Below are 27,110 nucleotides of genomic sequence, written 5' to 3' on the forward strand. Positions count from 1 at the left end.
TTTACTCTTCAGGAAAAAACATCTTTATTAAATATAAGATTCTGACCCATTCTGGTTTCAAAGTGTAAATTAGCTCTCTGGTTTCCTATTGTGCAAGTGTTTTGTTCATATAGATTTTATACAATGCAATAGGCAGCCTTGTTAATAGGCAAGGCACACACAGACTAGAAGAAAAGAAAAGGAAAAAAGAAAGCAGAAATGGCAAGAAAGCCACCAATAAATCATTCCAGCCCAAGTCCCTTCCTCCACAGTTAGAAAGGATTTGCTGATGAACTCATCAGAAAATGTGGATTTGAAAAAACAAAGTGGAGAGATCCAAGGAGAGTGCCACCCCAAACAGCACCAGGACCTGGAGGTAAGGAAAGGGAATTTCAGTGTTCTGGGAATTTCAGTGACCTTGATTTAGTGACCTCACTGACCTGAGTGATTTTTTTTGCCCAAAAGCTCCAAAGCACAGACACAGCAAGGAGCTGGGGCTGACCAGCCCTGATTTTTCACAGAATCAATGTTTTACCTTTCAATTGATCAAAGCCTCTGCCAGCACCCCCTGAGTTCTCTGAGTTCTCCATATTTTTTGTGTTTTGATCCACGCTTACAGAAAAAAAAAAAAATCAGATCAACATATTTTCTCTTTCTCATGCTGAAAGCAGAGGATTTATTTCTATTCTATATGATTTCAGGGCTGGTTTTAGTGACTTCCCCAAGTCCCTCTGTCTTGAAGCTTCCCTTGCTGAGCTGCCTTGCTCTGAAACATGTTCCACACAGAGTTCCCTTAGGTAGATGGGGTGAATCCCTCTTCTGGGTCTCTCCCTTTTTTCTTGCCTCCATAAACCTCACAACGAGAAGAAACCAAGGAGAACAAAGCCACCCAGACCACACAAATCCTACTCAACTTTGCCTCGAAAATGCCACCAACATGCCCAGATGGTTTTGCAAAGAGAAACCCCCCCAGATATAAACTGTGTGGGAAGGGAGAGGAAGAGGTATTTATATGGCCATTTGCCCTTTTAATTCTGCATTAAAATTCTAATCACTGCTTCATCTCTAGCACATGCTCCTTTTTCATCTCTCCCATCTACACATCTCTTGGAAGCAGCACAGAAGCTGAGACATGGAAAGATCCTTCATGTTCCTTCTGAGGTTGAATACCCCCGGTGATCCATGTCAGGAGAAAAAAAAAATTAATTTTGCCTCACCTGCTTCTTAGATGTCTCCAGCACTTTCCAGGATTAAGCCATTAAAATCTCCTTAAGTAGTTATGAAATAAAATAAAAACAAGTGTGATTTTTTTTTCTGTTCAAAAGAAAAATAAAATTAAAAAGTCCACAAATGCTTCCTGGAATTGTGAGGGAGATTTATAGCTCAACTTGCAAACGTTGCTGTTTGATGGATGTGCTCAGACATTTCTGATGGTTTTCTGGGGTCTCATTTTGCCATTCAGCTCCTCCCCAGCATTAATAACTTTTTGCCTATTTTAACCTTCACTTTTCAAAAGCCTTCTGCAACCTTCCAGAGTAAACACTGAGCAATAACTCTCTGAACTTACTCAAAGAACCCAACCGATGCAATTTATTTCCACAAAACCTTGAGATATTCAATGAGATCCCCAATCCCTGGTTTTAACACTTCATAAAGGACTAAAAACCTGCAAATAATTAGGCATGCTCTGGGCATTCAACACTTTTCCACTGGGTTGTGGAATTTTAAGGCCACCAACACTGGATACCAGCAAAGATTATCAAAAAGTATTTGGGGCTGAACAACACACTGGGCAGAGGACTTGGCCACTAAGGAACTTGAAATATCCTTATATTTCATGAAAGCTTTTCCTATAATGTCCTGTGAATGTCCTATTATGTCTTGTAAATAATGTCTTTATAAAATAATCCATAGCATCTAGGTTAAATTTGGGGCAGAGTGACTCACTGGGGAAGGATGTACATGGAATATTCTCTTCTCTGCAGCTCAAGGAAATTTTTGCTGGAGTAGAGAGGTATTTCTGGTCCCAGCATTGCAAAGCAGGGACCAGGGATTGAAAAGGGATTGATGGGCTGGGATCCAGGCAGGATCAGGCCAGTGGATGTGCAGAGAGACACGGGGATGGCAAGAACCTGGGGCAGCTTTGAGCTGCACAGCTGGAGCTGAGCAACATCTGGGAGAACCTGGCATCAAAATGTGTCCTGGTAGTGGCAAAGCAGGACAAAAATGTATGATTTTTTTTTAAATTGTCTTTTCTTCCTTTTCCCCACATCGGATAAAATTTCAGTTGCATTATCTGAAGTGCCTTGATGTTTCCATTTCTGCTGCCTAATACAATCTTAGAAAAAAACTTACACGTGCCCAAACAGTCCCCTCATTTGATAAGGACCTTGGCAACCCATAACAACATTGCAGAGAATTCCTTTTACATGATGTGAAATTCAAATGAAAAAAAAGATCATTATTTAAGTCCCCAGAAGCATGAGGGATGCTATACAAGAAAAAGATAGTGGAGACATCCAGATAGCTTGGACAAAAGTAAGACAGTCCAGAGGCCAAAAAGCCCCCCCCCAAAATAAGAAAAACACAAACTCAAGCCCTAGCAAGAATTGGCCAAGGAATAAAAAAGTTTCTATCCTTGATTAAAAAAACTTGATTAAAACTCCTTGGCAAGCAGCTTGATTTGTTTTCGTTTTTGCTCTCCAGCTATGGAATAAAAAAGACCAATCTTTTTATGCTATTTACTGTGCAGAAGTTAAGCAGAAGTTTTAAACACTGTGGACGTCAAACTGCAGGTAAACATGTCAAGAAAGCTAAAAAGCTTCCAGATTCTGGTGTTTTTTCACTTGTAGACATGGATGCGAGGGAAGTAATAACCCTTAGATGATCTCATAACAAGGTGTATTTAATTGAGATAGAAGTGGAGTACATGTATAATATTACAGCATCTTCAAAGCTGGGCAGTTTGCTAAATGAAGTGTAGACAAACCCAAGTGACTCCCATGCAAGATGGATTAAACTGAGAAACAAACCAAAATTGTTATAGAGATGAGAAGAGACCTATACTACTATCAATAAATATATACATTTATGGATAGCCACAGACAAAATACACATATAAGGCTAAAAGGACCAATTTTCATTTGCAGGGAGTGATTCCAGTGGTGGCCTTCAAGTCAAAATGAGCTACAAGAGCTTTTGTCAGGACACTGTAAAGGAGTTTGTTCAAACCTCCACGTCATTGCCAAGCAAATTAACACAATTTTGTGTCTTTAGTTTAAAATGAAAGCCCCGGTGTTTATAAATTAAAATTAAAAGCTCCCATGTCCCAGGCAGTGGTCTCCTACTGGAGCATTTCTACACACAGGAGACTGGCTCTGGAAGTCCAAAAATACCATTGAGTGGAGCACATGAATTCCTACAGTTTCTTTTCTTTTTTTTTATTTCAGAAAGAGCTGCTTGTTCTAATTAAACCCTCTTGGATCCTTCAAGGCAGAGGAAGGGGAAGAGAAATTGAAATGTTGACGTTTGCAGTGCTGAAACTGCAAACCCTCCTGGGTTCAGCTAAGGACAAGAATCCCAAAGCTTGATAACTCACCTGGAGTCCCAAGGACAGTTCCCCAAATGTGGAGATTTCCATCTTCCTCAGGTCCTGGCCTTGGAGTTGCCCTGCAGAGGGGTTGGCACCTCTCCTGGCAGAGCCACTCCCCAGGTTTGGGTCTCTCTCCTTGCTGCATCTTCTATAAGGAGACTCTTTCAATTCTCCTCTGCCCCTGCAGTAGAGTTTTTTGGGATTCTTGGCAGGCTTTCTTCAGACACCCAGCCACAGCACAAGCCTTGCACATCTGCCTAAGGGCTCGTACACTCTTCTGGTGGCACCACCAGATTTGGACCTTCCCCGTTATTTTATGTTTTGAGATGGACCCTTTCTTAAATAATTTTTTTTTTTTTTAATAATCAGTAAGAATGTATTTCCCCCTTTTAACCCAACAGGAATAAGTTTTCATTAAAAGAACTGTGCCTAGATGTGGGACAGTCCCTCCAGTAAGACACATCACCTTATTGAATTCCATGAGTTAGCTTGGGGCTTCACGTGATTCATGTTCATAGTCAGGACCCAGCAGCTCCTGAGGAGCAGATGAGATCTTGTGCTGTTCCTGCTGTCTGCCCTGGTGCCAAGCTCCATCACTTAAGAAAGCTCTCCTTGAGATGATCAAGTTTTCCTAACATAGAATGTAAATTCTTCCTGCTGCTTTGTCTCTCACTGCTGACTGATGAGCAGATCAGATATCTCACCTTTCCTCCAGCTGAAGACAGTCTCAGCAGTTTTCCCAGCCTGAAGAGACTAATTTTTCCTAGATGCTTCTTACCAGCTCTCCCCCAGACACAAGCTTGCATTGCTGGTGCTCCTCTGGGCATCTTTTCCTTGGTTGCCATGAAAACCCCAGTTTTGTGCAGTAAGAGCAGGCGTGTGGATGCAAACCCCTCAGGACGTTTTGCCCTCCCTGTCCTGTCCTTTGCATTCTGTTATTTACATTATCTACAACATCCAAGAACCAGAGTCAGACCCAGCAGCATCACTTGAGCTTTTACCCCTCCAAAGTCAGCTCTTTCCCTGTTGCCTCCTCCTTCTCCCCCCAGCCCGGGCTGCTGGGCTGCCCTGGGGGAATGGCACACACGGATTTGGAGCGGTTCTGTTTCCCCTCCTGGACCTTCTCAGCATCCCGTGCTGCAGGAAGAAAAACAACACCAAGTTGGATGAGAAACCACCTCCTTCAAGGGTCAACAGGCACAAAGCAAACATTTCAAAGGTGGCTGCAAAAAGATGGAGACTCCGGGTTTGCAAGGAGTCCCATGGACAAGCCAAGGGGCAACGGGCACGAGTTGCTCCTGGGGAGATTCCAGTTGGACACTAGAGGAAAATTTTTCCCCATGAGGACAGTCAAACATTGGAATGGTCTCCCAGGGGAAGGGGTGGATTCCTCTACTTTGGAAAGTTCTATGATGGGACATCTCAGATAAATGATATTATTAGAAAAGTTGGACCAGATTATCCTTGAGGTCCCTTCCAACCTGACATTCTAGGATTCTATGATGATTCTATGAAAACCAAGAGCTCCTGGGTCATTTGGGCTTATTGGGGATGAGCCTTGCCATGGCTGTCTCCCAGATCCCAGCCCCACCAGGGGCATGCCATGGACCTCAGCACATCCTCCCTGTCACCCATGGGGACATCCCATGCGGAGGTGGGGGATCCCTGCCAGCACCCACCAACTCCCCAGCTTACCAGAGAAGGAGTGGGATGGCTTGAGCTGCACGTTGGAGTCACCCTGCACTGAGTAGGAGTCCTCCTTCTGTGATTAAGGGAGAAAAGCACATTAATGCATTTATGAAGATTGCAAACAAGTCTGTTAATGACACTCCTGCTTCATAAACAAGCCGTTTGCCATCCCCAAGGACTCCGCTTCCATTTGCTTTATTTTTGCCAAGGAAAAAAAAAAAAATCAAAAAGAACTGTTGCTAAAAACAGACCAAAGGGATGGCAGGAAATATTTACAGATGCCGACTTGTTTTGAGTTGGTGGAAGAGGCCTGAGCTGCCCCGGAGTGATTCAGCAGCCCTGGAGTGAGAGGAGCAGAGGGCAGGAGAGGGAGGAGGCAGAGCCCAGCCCCAGGACAGGGATGTTTCTCACCTTGGCTGTAGGCCAAGGAGGCAGGTAAGGAGATTGCACTACCAGCTCCCTGGCCTTTCGTGCCAGGGCTGATCTCCACCCTTCGGGGAAAAAAATAATAATAATAAAATAAATAAAATTAATCAGGTAGCACAATGAATCGTTGGCTGCTTCTGTCACCTGGGAGCAAGCCTCTTACACAGCTGGGATTTGGCACCTCGATCCAGAAAGCCAGCCTGCCAAAATAACTCTGGACCCCTCCCAGCTTGGTTTGCTCTTTTGTTTCGGTGCCTTCTCCTCCCTCCCCTAACGAGGACCGATGCCCTCCATCCCTTGTTCCCACTTTTCAGTGACCATTTTCATAACAAAGCCTTCCCGGCTCCCGCAGCAGCTCCCGGCTCCCTGGAAAGCCATTCCCAGGGGCACTGAATAATTCTCAGAGTGTGCTCCATGAAAAGGCTCCCACACAATGACCCAAGGCACTTTGTCATTTACACACATGGCTCACAGGCAGCTCCAAAGCTGCTCCTTCTGGGGGGACCCACTCCTGTTTTGGCAGCAGAAAAGAGGAGCAAGTTGCCCGGCTACAGGTGCAAGGATTTTCTGGGATCTCGGTGGGTAAATCAAAGCCATCCCGGGTCTCAGAAACCACCCCCCCACCGATGTAATCTGTGTTGGATCCTTGCCTAAAATAAGGCAAGCCCAAAATCCGGGCGGTGCTCAGAGCCAGCACGGTGCCTGGCTGCAGGAAGCAGCAGCCTTCAGCTGGAATTTTGTCCTTAGGCAGAGGAAGGCAAACTTTCTGCTGGAAACAGAGAGTTTGGGAGTTAATCCTCTGGGCTAGGCTTCAGACCTGAAGTCACCTCGTAGCCCTGCCAGGGGTTTTCTGCCTGGTGTCACTCAGTTAACCTGCAGCGCTGGCCAGGGAGGGATGGGGATTGTTCTTTTCCTGCTTCTCCCTGCCTTCCCTCTTTGCTCTCTTGGCAGTGGCTTCTGCTGCAGCCCAAGAGCCATCTCTCACCCCTCTGAGGGCAAAAGGCATCTAAAGGTGCCCCAAAGCATCTAAAACCAGGCAGGACAGTGGGAAGAAGTGATTCATCCTGGCTGAAATGTCCTGGTGAGGCCACTGGTTTCTCCACACTGACCTGGCAGGAGATGGATTGGCCTGAAGGGGAGGTGAACTTCACTCCTGGCTCCTTGCCAGCCTGGAGCACCTAGAGACAGACGATCTTCCAGCAATCCCTTGTTTTGTGGGGACTGATACAGGGGGAAATGGCCAACCAGCACCTAATAAACTATCAGATGAATCAAACTGAGCTTCAAGAGTTCCACTATTTTCCTAGCTAAGGACTAACCAACTTCACTAAAGAAGAAAAATGTAACCACAGAGAATGAGCAGAAAAAGCAGCATTGCTACTGACCCAAAAGGATGCTTTTAATTATTCCCTCAGCTCAGAACACCCAAGTAATGGAAGGTATCACCAAAACTTTTTCCAAACAGACCGGCAACAGAAGACGTTCAGGCATTTTATCAGCACCCGAGGGCTCCCAGGGGCCCTTGGCTTGAAGTTTGTTTCACAGCTCCCGGGTTTCCAGTTGGGTTTTGCTAACACAGTTGTAATGCTTCCATCTCGTGGTGAAATGCAGAATGGAAAAATGCATGGTAGGGGAGCATCGAATTTATTCTTGCTGACTCAAAACCTGTAATGCCAGCCCCTTCCCTTTGGGAGTGGTGAAGATCGAGGATGTGACAGTCAGAAACTCACACACTAACCAGTTACATTCCTCATTCTTCTCTCTTTTAGACAGGAAAATGCCATTCAGCTCGACCTGAAACTGAGTCTCAGTGGCTCAGTTGTTTTTTTCCCAAAAATGTGACATCTCGAGCTGCTTTTCATGGGCTGAAATCTACTTTTTAGCCCAGTGTTCCTTCTTTCTGCTGACAAATTCTGCAACCTGTCCTGCTACCATGAGAAGCAACAGGGCTCTCGTAGACCATTATCCTGTCATTTTGAGGTATCCTCTTATTTCTTCTCACAGCAATAGCCACCATTCAGGAGTCAGCAGAGAGAGAGCATGAATTCCACTTTGCCCCTCAAAATACTCTCTCCTTTGAAAGGCCAGCTGGAAGCATTTGAAATAACAGTAGAAAGGACCTTACTAAAGGTGCCAATTTTCCTACCAAATGTTCTGCTAACAGGAGTAGCAGTGAAAGGGAAAGCAGCAGCGTGAGGGTTAATGCTGGAATGTCCTTAAAGGATGCAACAATCAGCCCGAGTTTGCTGTTGTTCTCCTGAAGTTTAATTATACAAAATGTTCTACAGGAAAGTGCCCCTATCTATTTTGCATCCTAAGTACCAATCAGCATGTAAATGATCACATTAAATCTTTTAAGTTGTTTGCAAGAGCCTGAACACCTTTCTGTGAATGAGGGGCTGAGAAGCAGCAGCATTTGGTGCCTTCCTGCCTTACTTGATGGGCTCCTCAATGACTGGGTGGTGAACAAAGAAATCAGACTGGGAGAAAGCCCCTGGCAGACCCGAGTCCTTGTGCTGTCGTGGAAAATTACTATCTAAATAAAGAAAGATAAAGTATTTCTTCTCAAAAGGTCATTCTGTTCTCCTTAGTGATGGAGTCTTGCTGCCCAGGTCAGAGACCACAGTCTGCACTCAGTGCTCCAGCTCAAGCCATCAAAACCCGAGATTAGGAGAAGTGGCTGAAATTCAGAGCTGGCTCAGCAGTTCCTGCTGCTGACCGAGGTATCTGGGAGCAGAATTATTTTCCTCCAGAGTAAGACTTGCAGAGGATGAGAGGAATTGATAAGACCAAGCTCATTCCTTGTTTGCTGTCCCTGGACTGTTTCATCTTCCCACAGGGTAATGTTGGCCCAGCTGTTTTCCAGAGATGTCACCAAAAGTCTTCACCAGGCACACACATTGTATTGACCTGGTTTCTCCTCTAATTCAAGATGTGAACTGACGTGGAGCTGTGCCAGCACTAAACTTGGACTCAAAGTGGTTCTCCCAGGAGCCCAGTATGCAACATTTCCCCCTATTTTTATTTTCTTCAAGTCTTCCCTGAGCCACAGCTGCTTTTAAAAACAAAAAGCTCACCTCCAGAATAAATAAGAAAGATCACAATAATGCTTCTGTACTTTCAAACGAGCTGGAGAGGGGGAAAAAAAGCACCCAACAGTTTCAAATATTTACAGTCCCTCTGGACCACTGACAATGAGTGAACCAAAATTCTGCCTTCAACAAAAATCTCCCAGAAAAGAAAATATGACAAAACCAGAGCTCTGGATCTGCAGACTGAAGCCCAATTGATAACATTTGCTCAGTAAATAACTTTCCAAGCACGGATGGCATCCTGAGCTCCCAAAGCACGGGACGAGGTGCAGGACATGGCAGGACAGCTCAGTGCTTTGCCAGGAGCTGGGTTGGGATTTTTTTGTTCCTGGTATTTCCTACTCATTGGAATGATATTTAGGATTGAGAGAGGCTTTTTCTTTATTATTTTTTTTTTTAATTTAAGACAACAGGATTTATCTTTAAAAGGAAATACCAGCAATAAAGAATACTCTTGCTAGAAGTTGCTATCACTGCAGCCCACGAGTGGGCTCTGCAGGTCCAAGCTTCCCCCGCTCCCTCTTACCTCCTTCCCAGAGCTGGCAGTGTCACTTCCACTCATTTCCATCCAGAGGTTCTTGTGCCGGAGGATCAGGATCTCCTGGGCATGCTCCACGTGCTCGGTGTCCCCGGGCAGGGTGTGCCTGTTGTACGCTGGTCCCTGTGCATCCCACCAGAGAGATGGAGGTGGAGGTGGAACCAGCCCTCTCCACAGCACCATCCCTTCACTACTGCATCTTCCAGGGTCCTTCCCCCCTTCTGAAACCACCATCCTGCCTAGTTAAGGGGATAAAGTGACCTACCCGAGGGTGAGAGGTGAGAATGGAAAGAAAAATGCCAAGGAGGGAAGATGGGACTCCAATATTTCATATTGGAGTCTGTACAGAATCTGTACAGAAATCGCATCACCAGGAATGACAAATCCTGCTGTAAAAGGTGTAAAAACTCACCAAAATGAAACCTCCCATGACATCAGTGGGAGCTGGAATAACTCTGTGGCTGCGAGGGGTGAGGCTGGGGTTAGGTTAAGTGCAAACGGGAGCTGTGGCTCCAGCTTCAGCCCATACTCTGCTTCCAGAGGTTTCCTCACAGCCATCTCTCTTCTTGGCTCAGCAAAGGGCCAGGAGGGGGGGCTGATCCCTCTGTGCTGAGCCCACCCCCACTGCATCCCCAAGGACTCAGTATTTCATGCGTAATCCCTAAAACAAAGGTTTAGGTGGATTTGGAGGATAAGGCTCCACATGTGCAGCAATTAGGGTCCGAGGTGCTGCATAAAACCTCAGGCAGATTATTCCTGAGTTGTTCTGTAAACAGCAAGTGGTTTCTGTGCTGTTTACCAGTTGCACCAGTTTCATGGCAAATGGATTTAAAACGTTTGCAGAGGAATTCTCACTCCCAGCTCCCTGACTCTGCTCTCTTCTAGGTGGGGAAAAAAAAAATATCCAAGGTGGGACTGACCCCATCCCTGCTTTGGAGGTAACCAGGAGCTGCTGGAGCTGCATGTCTGAAGATCCACGTGCTCCTCCTTTCTCCTTTCTGGTTCTGGATACTGCTGCCTAAAATACTTTGTGAAATTATAGGCTGACTGGGTGAACCTTTCAAAAGCTGTCATGCTGCAAACAGAACTGTGCCACTGGCTTGGAAACTGGCTCTGGCTTCACACAGCCAACTATTCTCTGCTCACAAAGAGACACCATGAGTAACTCTGTAAATATTCCTCACATCTGCTCAGGCTGGGAGGATAACTGCAATAACTTTTTGTTATTGGGCATCTAAAGCCCAGACTGAGGGTGGAGTTTTACCGTTCTCCTTATCCGGTACAGGTTCCTGGCCAAGATTTCCTGTATGTGTTCCAGGGCATCCAGATTCAGAGCATCCTCCAGGTTTTTGTCTGTTAGGACAGTCCTGTCATTGCCACTGCAGAGAAAACCAGAGGGCTTTATTTCAGAAGCTGCACAGCACCACAAGTGATGCCCCCCAGAAGCCCTTTCTGATCCCAGCACCAGGAGACATGACCAGAAACAACTTCTCCTTGCAGCTGGAGCTCCCAGCAGAAGGGGCTCCCAGAGCGGGGCCATCCCCCTGCCTCTGGGTGGGCAGAAGAGCTGTGGCAGAGCAGAACCCCCTGTGAGGGATCAGATGGCCATTCTGCCATGCAAATATTTGACCCTGCTGGCTCAGCTGGTGCTGGTTCTCATGGTTTGCTCCTTCAGTACACACTGAGGGAGCTGGGGCTGTTCAGGCTGGAGAAGAGGAGGCTCAGGGGAGACCTCATCACTCTCTACAACTCCCTGAAAGGAGGTTGAAGCCAGGGGGGGGTTGGTCTCTTTTCCCAGGCAACTCTCAGCAAGACAAGAGGGCACAAGAGGTCTCAAGTTGTGCCAAGGGAGGTTTAGGTTGGACATTAGAAAGAATTTCTTTACTGAGAGGGTGATCAGACATTGGAATGGGCTGCCCAGGGAAGGGGTGGATTCTCCATCCCTGGAGACATTTAAAAAGAGACTGGATGTGGCACTCAGTGCCATGGGCTGGGAACTGCAGTGGGAGTGGATCAAGGGTTGGACTTGATGATCTCTGAGGTCCCTTCCAACCCAGCCAATTCTATGATTCTATGAAATGGTGCAAAGCCACCAAAAAACAGAGCAAGAGCCTCTTCCTCCAAGCAGCATAACCAGGGGGATGAGCCTCTCCCTACCATCTGCAAGATCAGAAACTGTGCTCATCTGTGGCAGCAGGTTGCTCATCCACCTGAACATTTTTAAATTAGGAGCAAAGGCATTCAATATTAAAATAAAGGTATTAAATATTAAAATCAAAGGTATTAAAATCCCTTCTGCTTTGCATTTGTTGCCACGTTGCTCCTTCCCGGCCCAGCAGGGGAGGAGCGGAGGAGGCGGTGAAGTTTGCAAAAGCTTTTCACAGCTGTTCCCTGTGTTGGGAAGGTTGCAAGGAGTGGTGAAAAGAGGTTGATGAGAGGGGGACACTTACAGGAATGATGGGTGGGCTGGGACGTGCCCCAGCTGCCCCGTTTCTGCCAGCTCCATGGCGTGTTTGCGCTCCAGCTTCTCATAGAGCAGCACGATGCTGGACTTGGGCTGGTTGTGTTCCCGAAGGAGGAGCTTCTGCAGGTATTTGCTGTTGAAATACTCTAATCTGAAAACAAAACAAGATAGGCTCAGCCTCCTTCAATGACCCCCCCAGAGCCTACCTGGACCTGAGCAAGGTTCATGGTCCATGATTGCCCTGTATCCCTCCACCTTCTTTCCAAAAATTGCTGCTCCAAAAGGTCAGCCCCTAAGCATTTCTGCCCTGCAGTACCTGAGCTACCATGCTAAAACTTTGCCAGCTGTAATAAACACTCCCCAAAGTGCCAGATTGATCGTGAACTCTACAAGGAGCGCTGCAAATCCATGCAGTAGCCCTAAGGGATGCAACAGATTTAAGCACTTCCAGATTCCCCTTTGAGCCATTCTCTCTCGCTTTCCACTCAAATGCAGCACATTTGGAAAAGATCTAGCTGGTATCAAAAATAATGTTCAATCTCGAGCTGTTAGCTGGTCACAGACCTGTTCACAAGCAGCCAGGATGCTCCTCAGAAGCAGCCATTCCCATACCTTCCTCTGGTGCTTCCAAGTGCTGGCATTCCTAAGGAATTCCCTGCCAGCTGTGGTTATGAGTCCTTACTGGGGAGTTAGCTGCATCTCTGCCTGCCCAGCCAAGGAATTAAACCTGGCAGATTGCTATGAGTATATCTTCTGTTATTTGTTTTGTTTGTTTTTTTTTAAATCTACTTTGTGTACAATCTGCTGGAACTTAATCAGAGAATGTCAGGTTGGAAGAGACCTCAAGGATCATCTGGTCCAACCCTTCTTACTGTGTATATGATGTGTCTCAGCACCCTTCAAGCTGAAACAGAACTTTCCAAAGTGGGGGAATCCACCACTTCCCCTGGGAGACAATTCCAGTGCCTGACTGTCCTCATGGGGACAAATCTTCCTCTTGTAGTCAATCAGAGTCTCCTCAGGAGCAACTCGTGCCCATTGCCCCTTGGCTTGTCCATGGGACTCCTTGTAAATAGGGAGTCTCCATCTTCCTTGCAGCCACCTTTTAAATATTGGGACAATACTTAATGAAGCCCTTTGTGTATGGAATAATACTTTTAAGGAAAATCTTTGCTAGGGAAAGCTGTAGAGATCTGCTATAGTTTGTCAGCTGACAACAAGCATTTGCCCCTCCAAGTGCTGCAAGCAGATATCTTTCATGTTAATTCTACACAGGCTGGGCTGGGGTCCTCAGCTCCTTCACAGCCAGGACAGGGAGAGCCTGCAGTGCAGCCACACGAGCTGTTTGCGTTGTGCTTTTCATTCCCAGCTGATTTCTTTGGACAAGAAAGGAAAAACACATCAGGAGAGGAGAAAAGAGGTTTTTTTAGGGTGAAGCCCAACATGCGACGTGCAAGTGGGGAATGAACAAGGATGAACAAGGCTCAGCTGCCCACAGTGGAATAGAAACCAGCCTCTTGGGGGGTTTTTCTACACATGTACACACAGTTGTATTTTGGCAAATCCTTACTTGTCTTTCCAGTAATACTGTCCCCAGTGCCCAGATATATCTTCAATGCCAGCCAGCAAATGATCCAAGAACTAAAGAGAAGAGAGGATTTTGCTGTACACGTGTTGCATTCGTGATGAACTCAGCCAGCAAACATCAAAAGCCAGCAGACAAACTGGGAGATGCTTTCAGCTCAGTACACAGAGCTGGTAAACAAGAGGAGGGGATGTCAGGCTAATTCCCCATCCAGCCATCCACACGGATCCCAGGCTCCTGGAGCACAGGGAGTGGCTGGGCTGCTTGCTGCAAGGTCCATGCCAGCAAAGAAGAATCCCTGTGGGATTCTTCCTGATCCATGCAGGAGGGCTGGTGGCTTTGCATGGCCTGCTTGTTGGAATTTGGTGAGCAAGAAATGCTCATTTGGAAGGTTTTGAGAACAATTTGTCTCAGGAGATGAGGATGTTCAGGATATATAGATGTAGATAACATACAAATGATGCTTTGACTTGAATAAGGACACTTCCTACTAAATTAAATCATTGGCCATATTGTGCCTTATACAAAAACATCATCATCATTACTACTATTATTATTAATATTATAAATCAAAGATCCAGGCAAGTTCATTTTTCCACCTAGAAGCTAAAGCTTTGTAATTTCCCACATTGTTTTCTCTAAGATGGGAGAGGGCTTTGCTCTATTGCAGCCAAATGCCCCTCCACACTCAGATGTGGTTTAAAAGGGACCTTAAAGATCATCCAGCTCCAACCCTTTGCCATGGGCAGGGACACCTCCCACTAGCCCAGGTCCCCAAAACCCTGTCCAACATGGTCTTCAACACTTCCAGGGAGAAGACACTTCAGTGGTTCCCTCCAATATCACCCTAACCTTATCCTCCCTTTTTTATTTTAGTACAGTTATTTTTCAAATCCAAACTGATGGTGGTGATATGATTGGTGAACACATGGAAAAAAAAAAAAATCACAACTGTGGAAGCAACCAGGTTTCATTCTCTTTCTTTCCCTCTTTCCAAAGAAGCAGAAAAGTTGGAGTTACAGTAAAATACAAACTTTTTAGCAAGTGATTATCTTTCAGCAAGTGCAACACCAGCCTGGCTCAGGTTATGCAAATAACAACCCACAGGTGAGAAGCTGCATGGAACTCTGACCCTGGAAAGGTTCAAGTAAAACTGCAGAGTCCCTGGAATCCCCCCAGACTTCAGCAGGACCATACTGCTAAGAGCAGAGCTCCTTAGGAAGCTCCGGGATCCCTCACTCACCCGAATGTGGATCTGCTCTCCCACGGTGGGAGCACTCTCCCTTTTCCTCTTGACAGCCAGCAAGTCAACAAGAGGACGGATGGTCATTCCCTGCAGCACAGCCACAAACAGACAAACACACCCAAAAATAATTTAAAAATTAAAAAAAAAAAAAAAAATTTTAAAAATCAACCTTTCTGCACACTGAGTGTTCCTAACTGGAGCTCACCCTCCGGCCTGGGGATGGGGGCAAGCAGAGAGGAGAAAGGCTCAGTTCTCCTCATCTGGCATCTCAAAACCCCAAGAATTTCAAGGCCAAGCCTGTGGGTTGCTGCTGCTTGTAGCCCCCCAGCTGGGAGGGGGCTTGAAATGTTCAGAGTTGAAATGCCTGGAAGGAGGATGGTGCTGGAGGCAGCTCGGCCCATGGTCCCTGCCAGCATTTCTCTGCTCACTCCTGGAGCATCCTGTGTCACACATCATTGCTCCAAGGAGCTTGGATGGCCAGCCAGAGGTTGAGTTTACTCACCCAAGTACCCACCTGGTGGGAAGGGTCAAGGGAAGACTTTTAATGTCCTTTCAGCCTTGTGAGAGAATTTCCAAAAGGCTGCTCAGTGCGTTTCTTAGTCTGGCTTGGGTGTGAAATGACTTTTCTGGGACGTGTTTACAGCAAAAATGATGGAGTAGTTGATGTTTATGCCTTCTGAATGTCACAAATGCTGGTAGGGAGGAGAGCTGTACACATTTTTAATTGCAGGAGCAATTAATGTGTCACTTTAATAGCTAATAGCAATAAAAAATGCACTGCTATTCAGAGTAAACAACATAAACCTCACAAATTGAGCAATAACAGGTATTACAAAAATTAAGTAGCAGCCATGCAGTTTGGTCTCTTTCCTTCACTGGATACTCTGCTGCAGGTTTTTTATTGTTTGCTTTGGGTTGGTTTTTTTTTTCATTTTAAAGCAGCATCTTGGAGTTTTGTGACCAGGACTTCCAAAACCAGAAGCACCTGAATTCCTTCAGCCCTTCCTGACCCTCAGGAGCACCACAGGAATCCCACAGCTCATTTTCAGACCCTGGGTCATTTCACAAGACCCTGAGGTGTTGTTGTGTCCCTCCACCCATCAGGGACAACCCATCTGAAGTGCATCCCCTGATGCTGGCAGCTCCATCAGTGCTCACAAAAGTTTTTTTTTGCTACCAGCAACCCAGTAGCTCATGGCTCACCATAAGCAGCAACTAAAAAAAAAAAAAAAAAAAAAAAAAAAAAAAAAAAAAACCTAAACCCCAAAACTCTTCACAATTACCAAATTTGCTGACAGTTTTGTAGAAGAGGTCAGAGGCCAATAGGGCTGAAAGAGAGAACTTCAAACAGGGAGCCTGGTATTTCATTTTTAAACCACACTGAAAGGCAGAACCACGACAAAAAGGGGTTTTGTGACATTCCAGACAAGCCCACAGCTCCTTGGAGGACTTTCTGGTCTACATGGCACAAATCCAGGTGTGCCTGGAAGCACTGAGGACTTGACATGTGCTCAGGCAACCTTCTCAAAATGATTAACCAGGCTTGGCTGCAGGGATGCTGTGACACCCCTGGCTGCAGGGACGCTGCCACCACTAGATGTCACAGCAGCTCCTCCCAGCACAGCAGCTCCTCAGCCATCAGCCTAAGGAGGAGAAACCTCTCTCCATCACACACCTGGAGAGTTGCTAATGAAGAAGGGGTGAAGAATTAAAGATGGGGCTTCACCAAAACACAGCAGAAATCAGAGTGGAAGGGGAAAAGAAGAAAAGAAGAAAGAAAAAAAAAAAAAAAAGAGGGGCAGAAAAAAGAAAGAGGGGAAGGAAAGAAAAAAGGGGGGGGAACAAATAAAAGAAAGGGGGTAAAAAGGTAAGTAGGAAAAAAAAAGAAGGGGAAAAAAAGGGAGGAAAAGGAAAACAGGAGGAAAAAAAAAGGAGGGGAAAAGGAAGGGGGAATCGGAGGGGGAAAGGGGAGGGGGAGAGGGGGGGAGAGGGCAAGGGGAGAGGGGAAGGGGAGAAAGGAAGGGGAGAAAGGAAGGGGGGAAAGGAAGGGGGGAAAGGAAGGGGGGAAAGGAAGGGGGGAAAGGAAGGGGGGAAAGGAAGGGGGGAAAGGAAGGAGGGAAAGGAAGGGGGGAAAGGAAGGGGGGAAAGGAAGGGGGGAAAGGAAGGGGGGAAAGGAAGGGGGAAGGGGAAAAAAGGGAGAAATGAGAAAGGGGGAAATAAAAAACAGGGGGAAGGAGAAAAAAAAAAGAAAGAAAAAAGAAGGGGAGAGAAAAGGGAGGAGGGGAAAAGAAAGGAAGGGTTAAAAAAAAATTTAAAAAAAAAAAAAAAAAAAAAAGCCCAGAAAAGGTCCTCTCTCCACCTGCTGCCATACCTGCACAAAGACAGTGAAGAGGATGACCACAGTGGTTGCTGCAATGAAAAGTTTCTTCCGGCGAAAGTCGGGAAGCAGGAAAACCAGAGAGAAGCAAATGGCCCCTCGGAGCCCCCCGTAGGCAATGATGAACTGATCCTTGCCAGTGATGGTGTTCACGTGGAATCTGTTCACAAAGAAAGTCAGCACGAGAACCCCTGGAAAACAGGAAAGAAGATGGGAGCACATCAAACAGAGAAATGGGATCCAATTCCTCCTCATGTGCTGGGTTCTACGGGAAAGAGGGATTCCTTTCCTTCCCTAAAAACCTGCTGCTCAGTTTGGGGCTGGAATCTGCTGGGAGAGCAGGGGGTCTTCAGGGGGTTGGTTTTGCTCTTCACCTCTTGTAGTGAAGAATTCCTGAGCTACAAAAAGCCAAACTCACTCAGAACTATTTTTTTTCCCTCTTTGAGCAAACACCAGAAAACCCACTTCATCCTCATAAAACTTTTCAACTTCTGCACAGCTCAGAAGCACTTTTCCAGGCACATTTCTGGTGCAAAGTTGCTAAACCAAACCTTGGCATGGATTAAGAGCTCCCAAACCCCACTCTGCTCTGTCTTGCTCATCATGGCCAACCCCATTTGAGCAATTTCTTGAGGTGTCTGTCAAAATCTGAGGTCACTCCCTTTGACTCACTGGTTTGCAAACAATAAATCCCAGGGAATGGTTTCTAGCTAATTCTTTGTCAAAATGTGTGCTCTGTTATACTGGCAGGTAGAGTGCATCTATAAAAAGGTCCATAAATGAGCAGGTGGGGCTCAGAACTTCTGGAATTAACTCCACAATGTCAGAGGCAACAGGGAAGCAGTTTCTCCAGACACCAAATGGGCACAAGATACAACTGGGGACATAGGTTAAACCAGTGCAAATATTCCCCTGGTCATTTACAAGCCACAAAAGTAGAATCCAAGACTATTCCAGGAGCAGGATTCAGGTTTTATTGGAACTGAACTCAAGATTATCTTCAGCCACAATTATCAGGAAAGTATTTTCATGCCTAACTTTCTTGTAATCATTCAGTCTTGGTCACTTTTTTACTATGGGTCAAACACTGCAATGTTTCTTTCCATCCATGGAGAGAATCCCAAGTCTGGATGTATTCCTGCCTCAGCCAGGTCAGATGACATTGAGAGGTCCCTGCCATCCTCAGCAATTCCCTGGGAGGACATTCACAGTCCTTCTCCAAAGTTCTTGAGAAGGACCAGACCATTGCCATATTTTTTGCCTTGAACTCCACTTTAGTGAACTCCACTTTAGTGAACTCCACTTTAGTTGAACTCCACTTTAGGCCCCAGTTCTCACCTAGCCTGATGTAAGCTGAGCAAAGCAGCATCTCCAGGGACAGCTCTTTGAAGGTTTCTCCAGTTTCCCACTTAAGGGTGCTGCTAGAGACAAACCCATTAGGAATTAAATCCCCTAAATCCCTACAAGTCAGCTCACAGAGGCAGAGGTGTCACCCAGCTCTCTGACCCCCAGCTGTGTACTTCAAACCTCTCTCATCTTGTGAAGGTACCAAGGGACAGGGATACACTGAAATGGAAAAGGAGATCCTGGGAATCAAGGAGGGTCTAAGAGGGATCAATGAAACAGATGTCATGGGAATTTTTTTTAGCACCAATGCTGCCTATGGGGAGGGCAGAGAGTAGGAAATGACAGTGAGAGCCAAAACTTGTTTTTGAGCCAGTGCTGGAGGGGGAGGATCAACTGGTGTATTCTGGTCCAGTCCTTGCATTCCCATCTGTGATAACCACAGGTACAGAAGGAGCACAGAAGGATGATGGTGGGGACAGGAGCATTCTCTCATTTAATGGCATCACATTTCTCACTCCCATAAATCAATCAATCTCTCATCTCACCATACCCAGTGCTCTCCAAATGAGGCAGAAGATGACAGTGAAGCAAATGTATGGCCAGTTCCACTCATGATTTTCCCCAATGGTGGAAACTCCAAGAAAGATGAAGATGAGGGTTTCACTAACACTGCTCCACATCTTCATGAAGTATTTGACTGTGGTGTGAGACTTGAGAGAGATGTTGGCCTCCACGTAGCGTTTCATGCCCATGGCACAGGCAACGATGCTGAGCAAATGAAAACAAGACAATCAATTTTTTTCTGCCTGGGCACCCAACGTTGGCACATTGTCATTTATTTAAAAATAGGTTTCACCAAGTCTTAGATGCTTGCAGACATCTCACAGGGTACTGATTTGCTTCCTACGTGAGTCTAATAATATCAAGAAGAGCACAAGATACTCTATAGGTTGACCAGAGTATCTGAATCTGGTTTTTTTACAAGAATAACAATTCCCCATCTGTAATTACAAATAACTGCACCCAACTCTTCCTGCTGCAGTTCTTTAACCCTGCCAAACTCCCATCCATCTGGGCTGAAGAGTTTCATGCTTAGCATCCTAAGCATTCCCTCTTTTGCCCGGATGAGAGAAGACATTTGAGGGCACGAGAGCCTTGTTTCTCAGCATGAGAAATGTGTAATCAGAATTCCTTTGAATTTAGTTGTTACTTGGCCACTACAGCTGATTCTTGGAGGACTCAGAACCCCCATTGCTTAGAGCAACCCAAATGTTGTACTCCTTCACCCAAAGGACCAAAGCTATTCAAAATCTGGTGAAACTCAGGCATCCAACACACCTCCCACTGTCTATTTCTAAACCTGAGCGGATTTGCACCGTTCATCATCTGGGCACAACGAGGAGGGCATTGACTCCAAGAAACCAGGAGACAATAAAAATTCAAGCACACTCATAAGGCTGCACAATGAGCCCAGAAATGCTGTTTCTATTGCTGTACAGAGCCCTGAGCAAGAAAGAGTAATGGGCAATGAACAACAGGCTAAAAAGAAAATAATAAATTCCTCTGTTGCTGTGTCTGCCTCAATAAATAGTAGATGAAATAGTTCTAGGAACTAAGAAATGCAACAAATATTTGTGGGCAAGTGACTTCCAGAGATGTGGTTTGGGAGCACTTCTTGGGGAAAAGACACAGCTTCATACCAGATTCAGAGACAGGGAGTAAACTTGACCTGTTCTGTCACAGCTTTAAAAGTGGGCACTGCCACTAGGACAGGACAAAAATAAAATAAAATAAAGAAACAAAATAAACAACGAAAACATCTGCAGAACTATTGAGTGGACTGTGTTGCATTCACAGTTTTTATTTATTTTTTTGAACTACAAAGAACTGATTTTTTTCTTTTTTTTCTTTTTTTTTCTTTTTTTTTTTTTTTTTTTTTTGGCAATTGAATTCTTTTTCAAAGAAACAAACCTCCAAGATCTGCTTCTTATAATACAAAGTCATAAATGACTGAGTCATTCAAAATCAAGCTATATATATAGAAAAAGGCATTTTTAATTTTGCAACTAGAAGAGCAGCAGCACAGGACCCAGCTGCCTTTGTTGGGGTTTTGCTATTGAAACAAATGCATTATTCAGAAGAACAGAAAATGTCTCCCATAATGGGTACAGTAGATTGTGATTGATAGAAGGAGGCACCATCAGGATTGAATGTTTTCTCCTCCAGGGTGATTATGCAGAGTATTTATTTCACTGTTCTGTTTTACACTGCTATAAATAGGCTTTCTCTTACCTATTCCCAGAGCTGGAATTGGTTTCAGTAAAGTCAGAATATTGCTCCCATGAACCACTTGAGGAAACAAACTCCACGAGATACTGGAATGGTTTCTACCCAAAGGAGTATCATTAGTTTTAAAAGAGATCTCCCAGGTACTCCCCTGCCTAGCTGGCACCCCACTTAATTTTTTAATTTTCTTTTTATCTTCATTATGAAGAGATTTACTGCTGGAGTGCACTCTGGAGCCTTCATGGAGATGTGAAATGGTTGTGATCCTCAGCACCAGCAGGAGAACCAAATGCCACAGTTACCAACCCACAGAATCCAGAGGGACTGAATCCCTAGGATCAGCTGGCTCTGCTTTCCCAGGCTGGAATTCTTTGACCATTAGGATTATCTAATTTTTTTTCTCAGCACCTGCTCTGCAAGTGAAATACTCACTGAGCTCTAAGCAGAAAGTAGAGTTACCTCTCTTAAAATTGAAGGATTTGGCCCATCATAATTTTAGTGAAAGACCTACCCAGTAAAAAGAAAAAATAACGTAATTCATTATCTATAAATTACAGTTTGTGAAAGATGGGATTTACAGAAAGAAATAGTTCTGCTTTGCTGATCTGAGAAGCTGCATGGGAACACACAAGCTGGGAGCAGGTACAGGGTGGGACTCAGGCTGTGCTGGTCTGCCCAAGGTTACTACAGCTTGGTTGTACTACAGCTTCACAGAGTAAACCCTGCAGAGCTCTAAAGTGGGGTGTAGATTGCAGGGTGCATAGAACTGGCTGTGCTGCAGTGAACTGCAAGCAGTTTGGGTTTAGAACCTTTGAAACCTTGATTCTAGACAACTTCAGCTTCAAATCTTTCTGGAGACAGAGAGGTGGTGGATGACACCCTCACGAGCTGTGTCCAAGCTGCTTCTGGCAGTAAGTCTGAACCTCCAAAGCTCCATTAGAGCCCTTCACTCCCAAACAGCAGGAAAATTTCCAGGCTTCAGCTCCGTAGAATATACACAACTCCCACCCCATCCCTTACTTGGTTCCATCACCCAAAGCTGGCTGGTGCATGGGATGTGGAGACCAGGAGGAGGGTGCTAGAAGAGACATGCTGGAAACCCAGACCAAACCTTTCTGAGGATTTGATTTAACACTCTTTGCAGCTCTTCAAATGTTAGCTTTGATGGGGCCACACATGGAAAATCACAAAATATGCCAACAGCCTCTTCTGGCTCTGCCAAACCCACTCACTAGACGTCTCCTTGCCTGGACATTCAGGGTTTCCAAACAAAAACCATGGAGCTCACATAAACATTCCTCAGTAACCTACATAAACAGCTCAGCTGTCTGAAGCTTGCCCAGAGGTTGACATCTGGATGTCAACCAGCAGCAATCACCACTGACATGCAACTGTGTAATGCATGAAATGGGGTTACACCTCCCAGCTCCTCCACGGGCTTTTAGACACCCCCCCCCCACCCCGTTTGCTGCCGTACGCAGCTTTCCAACTGAGCAGATTTAAAATTTAAGATACAAGCCAGAAAAAAAAAAAAAAATTCTGGCTGGAAATGAGATGAGACAGTGGGATAAACTTACGCCATGATCCCCGAGAGGTGAAATATTTCAGCAGTGAGGTAGGAGAGGTAACTGTAGAGGAAGACAAAGAGGGGCTCGATGACGCGGATGTCCTTGGTGAAGCGCGTGGTGAAGGCAGCGGTCATCCCGAAAGTCAGACCCACCAAAACACCTCCCAGCCCAACCACAAAGAATTTCCCAACTCCAGCAAAGACATCCACGCCGTTGATGGTTGGCATCTCACAAAAAGACCGAAACAGCTTGTAGAGCACCTGGGGGGGAAATCAAAGGGGAAAAAGAGTTGTTAACAAGATACCTGCCAGAGGTGGGTGCACGGAGCAATGCCATGAAAATCCTCAGCTGGGATTTCTGCCAGCACAGGGGCAGCAGCCTGATCCTACCAAGGGAATACTGAGGCACTCATATGTATTTCTGTCTCCAGACAAAGGAGACTGAGGCCAAGGAAGTGGACCAGGAGTCCTCTGCTAAAAGGATTTTAGAATGATCCCGGTTGGAAAGGACCTCCAAGATCATCAAGCCCAACCATCAGTCCTACACCACCTTAAGCCCTAAGCAGCACCACATCCACCCAATTTTTTAACATGCCTAGGGATGGGAGCTCCACCAGCTTCCTCTGAGCATCAGACTGGGGTTAAGGGCAGGGTCCTTACCACCGTCACAGCGTCATTCAGGAGGGACTCCCCAAAAACCAAGATGTGGAGCTTCTCGTTGACGTGGATCTCCTCAAAGACGGACAAGACCGCCACGGGATCCACAGCGGCGATCAGGCTGCTGAACAGGAGGTTGTGGAGCAAGGAGATGTCCTGCAGGAGAAAGGCTTTCACCTGGCAGATCCCATAAAGGGAAACGCCGATCCCGAAGACATTCCATACGGTCCCCACCACGGCGTAGAGCAGGATGGTGCCCATGTTCTCAAAAAAGGGGCGGCTGGGCATGAAGTAGCCCGCATCGAGGACGATGGGTGGCAGCAGGTAGAGGAAGAAGATGTCACTGTCCATGACAGGTGGTGACTTGTCGTTGAAGCCATAGATTATTCCCCCCATGATGAGTCCCACAAATATCAATAAACAGCTTTCGGGGACGACAGAAGGCAGTTTGTTATACAAATGAAACCCTGGAAGTCAATGGAGAGAGAAAAAACTTCTTATTTTTATCTTATTTTATTCTTGTTTATCAGCCACCAGCCCACGGTGGCTGAAGAACCCCAACCAGCTCCTCTTTGGGGTGAGGAAGCTCCCCGTGCCCCCACCTTCAGCAGGCTATGAGTTGTAATAAACACAACCAAAGGGCAGTCACTCGATCCAAAATAATCAAGAAAATCTGAAAGATGACTGAAAATACCAAGTTCTCTGAAATTACTGCTGTGTCAAGCTGTATTTCATCACAGCATAAGGTTAAAGATACATTTTTAGGTTATATACAAATAGGAAAACTAAAAAATCTGCGTAAGTAAAAAAGGATTTGGAATTATTTATGCTGTAATCCAGTCAGCGGGCTACAACAGAGATTCTATACATTTAAAAAAAAAAAAAATCACAAAAATCATCCCATAAGTAGTGCCACTTTTGATATTATTTAGGCAAGAACACTTAATGATAAAGGAAATACTGAAAAAAGTCCAATCAGTCAGCTTTGTGTGCCATCCAATACTAGAGAGAACCTGACAACCACCACAGGTACTCAAGGGGAGTTATAAGAGAGAGTAATCGAAACAAAGTGAACTAGAATAGGAATAATAATTTTTTTTTTAATTGTGTTCATTGTTATGTCCTCACACTTAGTAATAGAATTGGGATCTCATCATATCAAATGAAGAACAGTGAAATAAAAAGACCAGTCCCATCTGAGAAAAATTCTACTCTAAACAGATCAAAGAGACTTCTCCCTTCTGTGGAAATAAACTTTTAAAAATAGAATGAATTGAACAGAAGTGACGGGGGGGGGGGGGGGGGGGAAATGAAAGAAAAAAAAAAAATTCATTTCCACTTTCTTATGCCTTGCAGAGGCATGAACTTGTAGGAGGAAAACCATCACTTCCCAACCTAAAATGCAATTGGGTGTTTATTTTCCATGCTTGCAGCATGTCTGGCACACATTATCTGCACCTTTAGGACTTGGCACGTTCAGGTCCAAGACTGGAGAAGCAAAGTCCCCCCCTGCCCACACCATCCCCACGGAGCCCTCCATACTTCCTCACCTTCTCCAGAGGCCTTACCTATTTTGGCCAAGGATGCAAGCATGATCCAGAGGGTGATTTCAAAGGGGACTTGGACATGCTGGTAATCTGGAGAGAAGAAGAGATGCTCTGCAGAGCCATTGCCCTGGGCATCCCCAGCTGCCCAGCTGAGGTTCTCCCCGATCCCATCCTCCGGCAGCGGCATCACTGGGAAGCCCTGCAGAGCCCTCACCCCCGTGCCTTGCAGGACAGAGGAGAGCAAGGATCCAGCCAGGAGAGCAGCTGCAGCTCGGCACCCTGATCCCTGCCCCTCCATAGCCCCTCCTGGGTGCTGTCTGCTCCCACTCTCCCTGTGGGTGAGGGCTCGGAGGTGGCACCGGAGCTCAGCTCGTCCTGGTTGCCTGGGCTGCTGTGACTGCTCCGCCTCACACTGCCTCTCCTCCCTGATCCATTTGTTTCCAGCTGGGACAACCTCCTGGGGAACTGCACCCTTTGGCACAGCGTGTCCAAACAGGCAGAGGTTCCTCCCGTGGGTGCTTCCTTGGGGATGTGGCTCCTGTGTCACTGACTGAGACCGATGGCACCGTGTGCCTGAGAAGGACACAAGCTGCACTTCAGTCCTCACTCCGGAGGCTTTATTTTGGCTTTTGGTCTCTCAGAAACCCTTCTTGGAGGGGAAAATAAAATCCTCACTGTTGCTAGAGCAGCCAGGCTTGGATGGGACAGGTCCCACATCCCGAAATCATCCAGCACCATCCAGAAATGAGCCCATCTTCCAGTGGGTGTCACTGGATTTCTCCAGGGAATCACAAGAAAGTTTAATTATCAGCAACACTGCTGATAATCACAGTTCCCATCTGGCAAACCAAGCAAAGGACTCAGCTTTCTCAGAGTACATACCAAGCTGCCCCATCACCCTGGAGAGAGGTCACCTGTACTGGAAGAAGCTCCAACAGCTGCTTAAAAGGTTCCACCCATAACATGGAAAAGTTATCTTCATCTCTCTTCACCACTTGAAAACAGCATCAAAAATTGAGTGAGCTAGCTTAGAAAAGCTGGAAAGGCAGAAAAATAAGAAGTTATTGCAGCTGTGTTGGATGCATTAATAATACAGAAAAAGAAAAAAAAAAAAAATCATACTGTCCCAAATTCCTCCGTTGTGGCGTTTCATTTAAGTTGATGTTTTTTCAGCAGGGATGAATTTGGTCTAAAGAACCCATGTAATTAAAATATGGAGGCCCCAGGCTGTTGCTAGGCTGATCGATGGCCTCTTTGTTTCTCTTCAGCTGTCTAAATGACACCAAAATTGAGCTGCTGGTAACAAGCTGGTGACCCACTTTGCTGCTGCAGAGACAGAACCCACCATCACCCAGACACTGATCCTGGGTCTCTCAGTACCACGTGAGCTCCCTGCTTCTCCTCTGATTCATAAAGCAGGAGGAGGATAAATTTGGGGAAACAGGAGGGATGCAGTGATAGTCTAGAAGTGACTTGTTGCTGTTTCACTATGGTCACGTTGAATTTAGAGAGGGCTTTTAAGTGTCAAGGAGACAGCATCCCTTGGTACTCTGGAGAAGGGAGAATACCACAAGTAACCACAAGTAAGAAGTAATTAAGGAATTAAGAGCTAAGAGCAGTGGAAGCAGTTCTGAGCTTGGGTTTGCATGTCACGCCATCAAATTTCCTCTTTCTGCTGAAATATTTGGTTAACGTGGGGGTCTGAACACTTGATCCAGTGTGGTGGCAAGGCACAGGAGCTTTGCCAACTTCCCTTTTCCCCCACCTCAAATAGTCTGGTTTGATTTTTGCCAGAATGTGGATGTTTGCTTACATGTACCTTAAAGCCAAAAGTGAAATATTTGTGTCTTGGGTGGAAAAAAGATCTGCAGTGTGGCACTCAATAGCAGTGTCTGGAAAATGTTTTCATGCCTGGAATCAATATCTATTTGATAATGGAACAAAAAAAAAAACAAAACAAAAAAACAAACAAACAAAAAAAACCAACCAAACAAAAAACCCAAAAAAACCAAAACAAACCAAAAAAACCCCATCAGAGCTGGGACAGTATTTGAGGGATGTCAACAGAGAAGATCACATGAAAATAGACTCCATTTTTAAAAGAAAGTTAATTTCTAAAATCAGGCCATTGGGGTGAACTGGAAAGAGAGGCAACACTCTTCTTGACTTTAACTGCTCACTAAGTCTCTCTGTGAGCAAAAGACACTGCAGCTTTTTTTTTTCCACTTGCTTTCTTTTCTGCTGCTTTCTATGATGATTGTCACAGCCCTGCCACAAGGTCCCTGCAGATGGCTCAGCTCAGCCTCTCTGCAAGTTTTTCATCCTGCAAAGGTTGGACCAGCTCCTCAAAAACTCCTCAAACCTTCTCAGCCCAATCACCACCTCCCTGCACCCTGGGCAAGGAGAAGAAATCTCAGCAAACTTTTTGGATATTGTATTTCACACCAACGAGAACCTTCAGGTTTTCTTTTAAGATCTGGAAACTCCTGATTTCTAGATAAATAAGCCTGCTCCTTCCCATAAATTACTTTATGGATCACTGTTCGTTATATATGAGTTATAAATAAAGCACAAGCCAAAATGTTTTCTGAAGTTCAATGGGAACAGAACATGAGCTGTTCCTCTTGTAATGTCTATTGATGGTATTGAGCCCCTTTACAATGTGGGTACCATTTGATCATATGTTTATTGATATGCTTTCTTTTTTTTTCCTCATTT

General features: G+C 45.6%; 1 protein-coding gene across 1 annotated transcript; it reads right to left on the minus strand.

The window, feature by feature from the left end:
• Positions 1 to 25,883, minus strand: LOC139802368 (sodium/hydrogen exchanger 2-like). The gene is made up of 12 exons (XM_071757497.1): positions 24,414 to 25,883; positions 22,849 to 23,312; positions 22,199 to 22,449; positions 18,886 to 19,103; positions 16,983 to 17,179; positions 14,609 to 14,698; positions 13,351 to 13,421; positions 11,767 to 11,931; positions 10,581 to 10,695; positions 9,305 to 9,439; positions 5,267 to 5,333; positions 1 to 4,708 (listed from the first exon to the last, which is right to left on the minus strand). Exons 1-12 carry the CDS (start codon positions 24,688 to 24,690, stop codon positions 4,569 to 4,571), a joined length of 2,190 nt encoding a protein of 729 aa, XP_071613598.1. The 5' UTR covers positions 24,691 to 25,883; the 3' UTR covers positions 1 to 4,568.
• Positions 25,884 to 27,110: the final 1,227 nt, after the last annotated feature.

Source organism: Heliangelus exortis, chromosome 14 (assembly GCF_036169615.1).
Source record: "Heliangelus exortis chromosome 14, bHelExo1.hap1, whole genome shotgun sequence".
In the NCBI taxonomy this organism is placed as follows: domain Eukaryota; kingdom Metazoa; phylum Chordata; class Aves; order Apodiformes; family Trochilidae; genus Heliangelus; species Heliangelus exortis.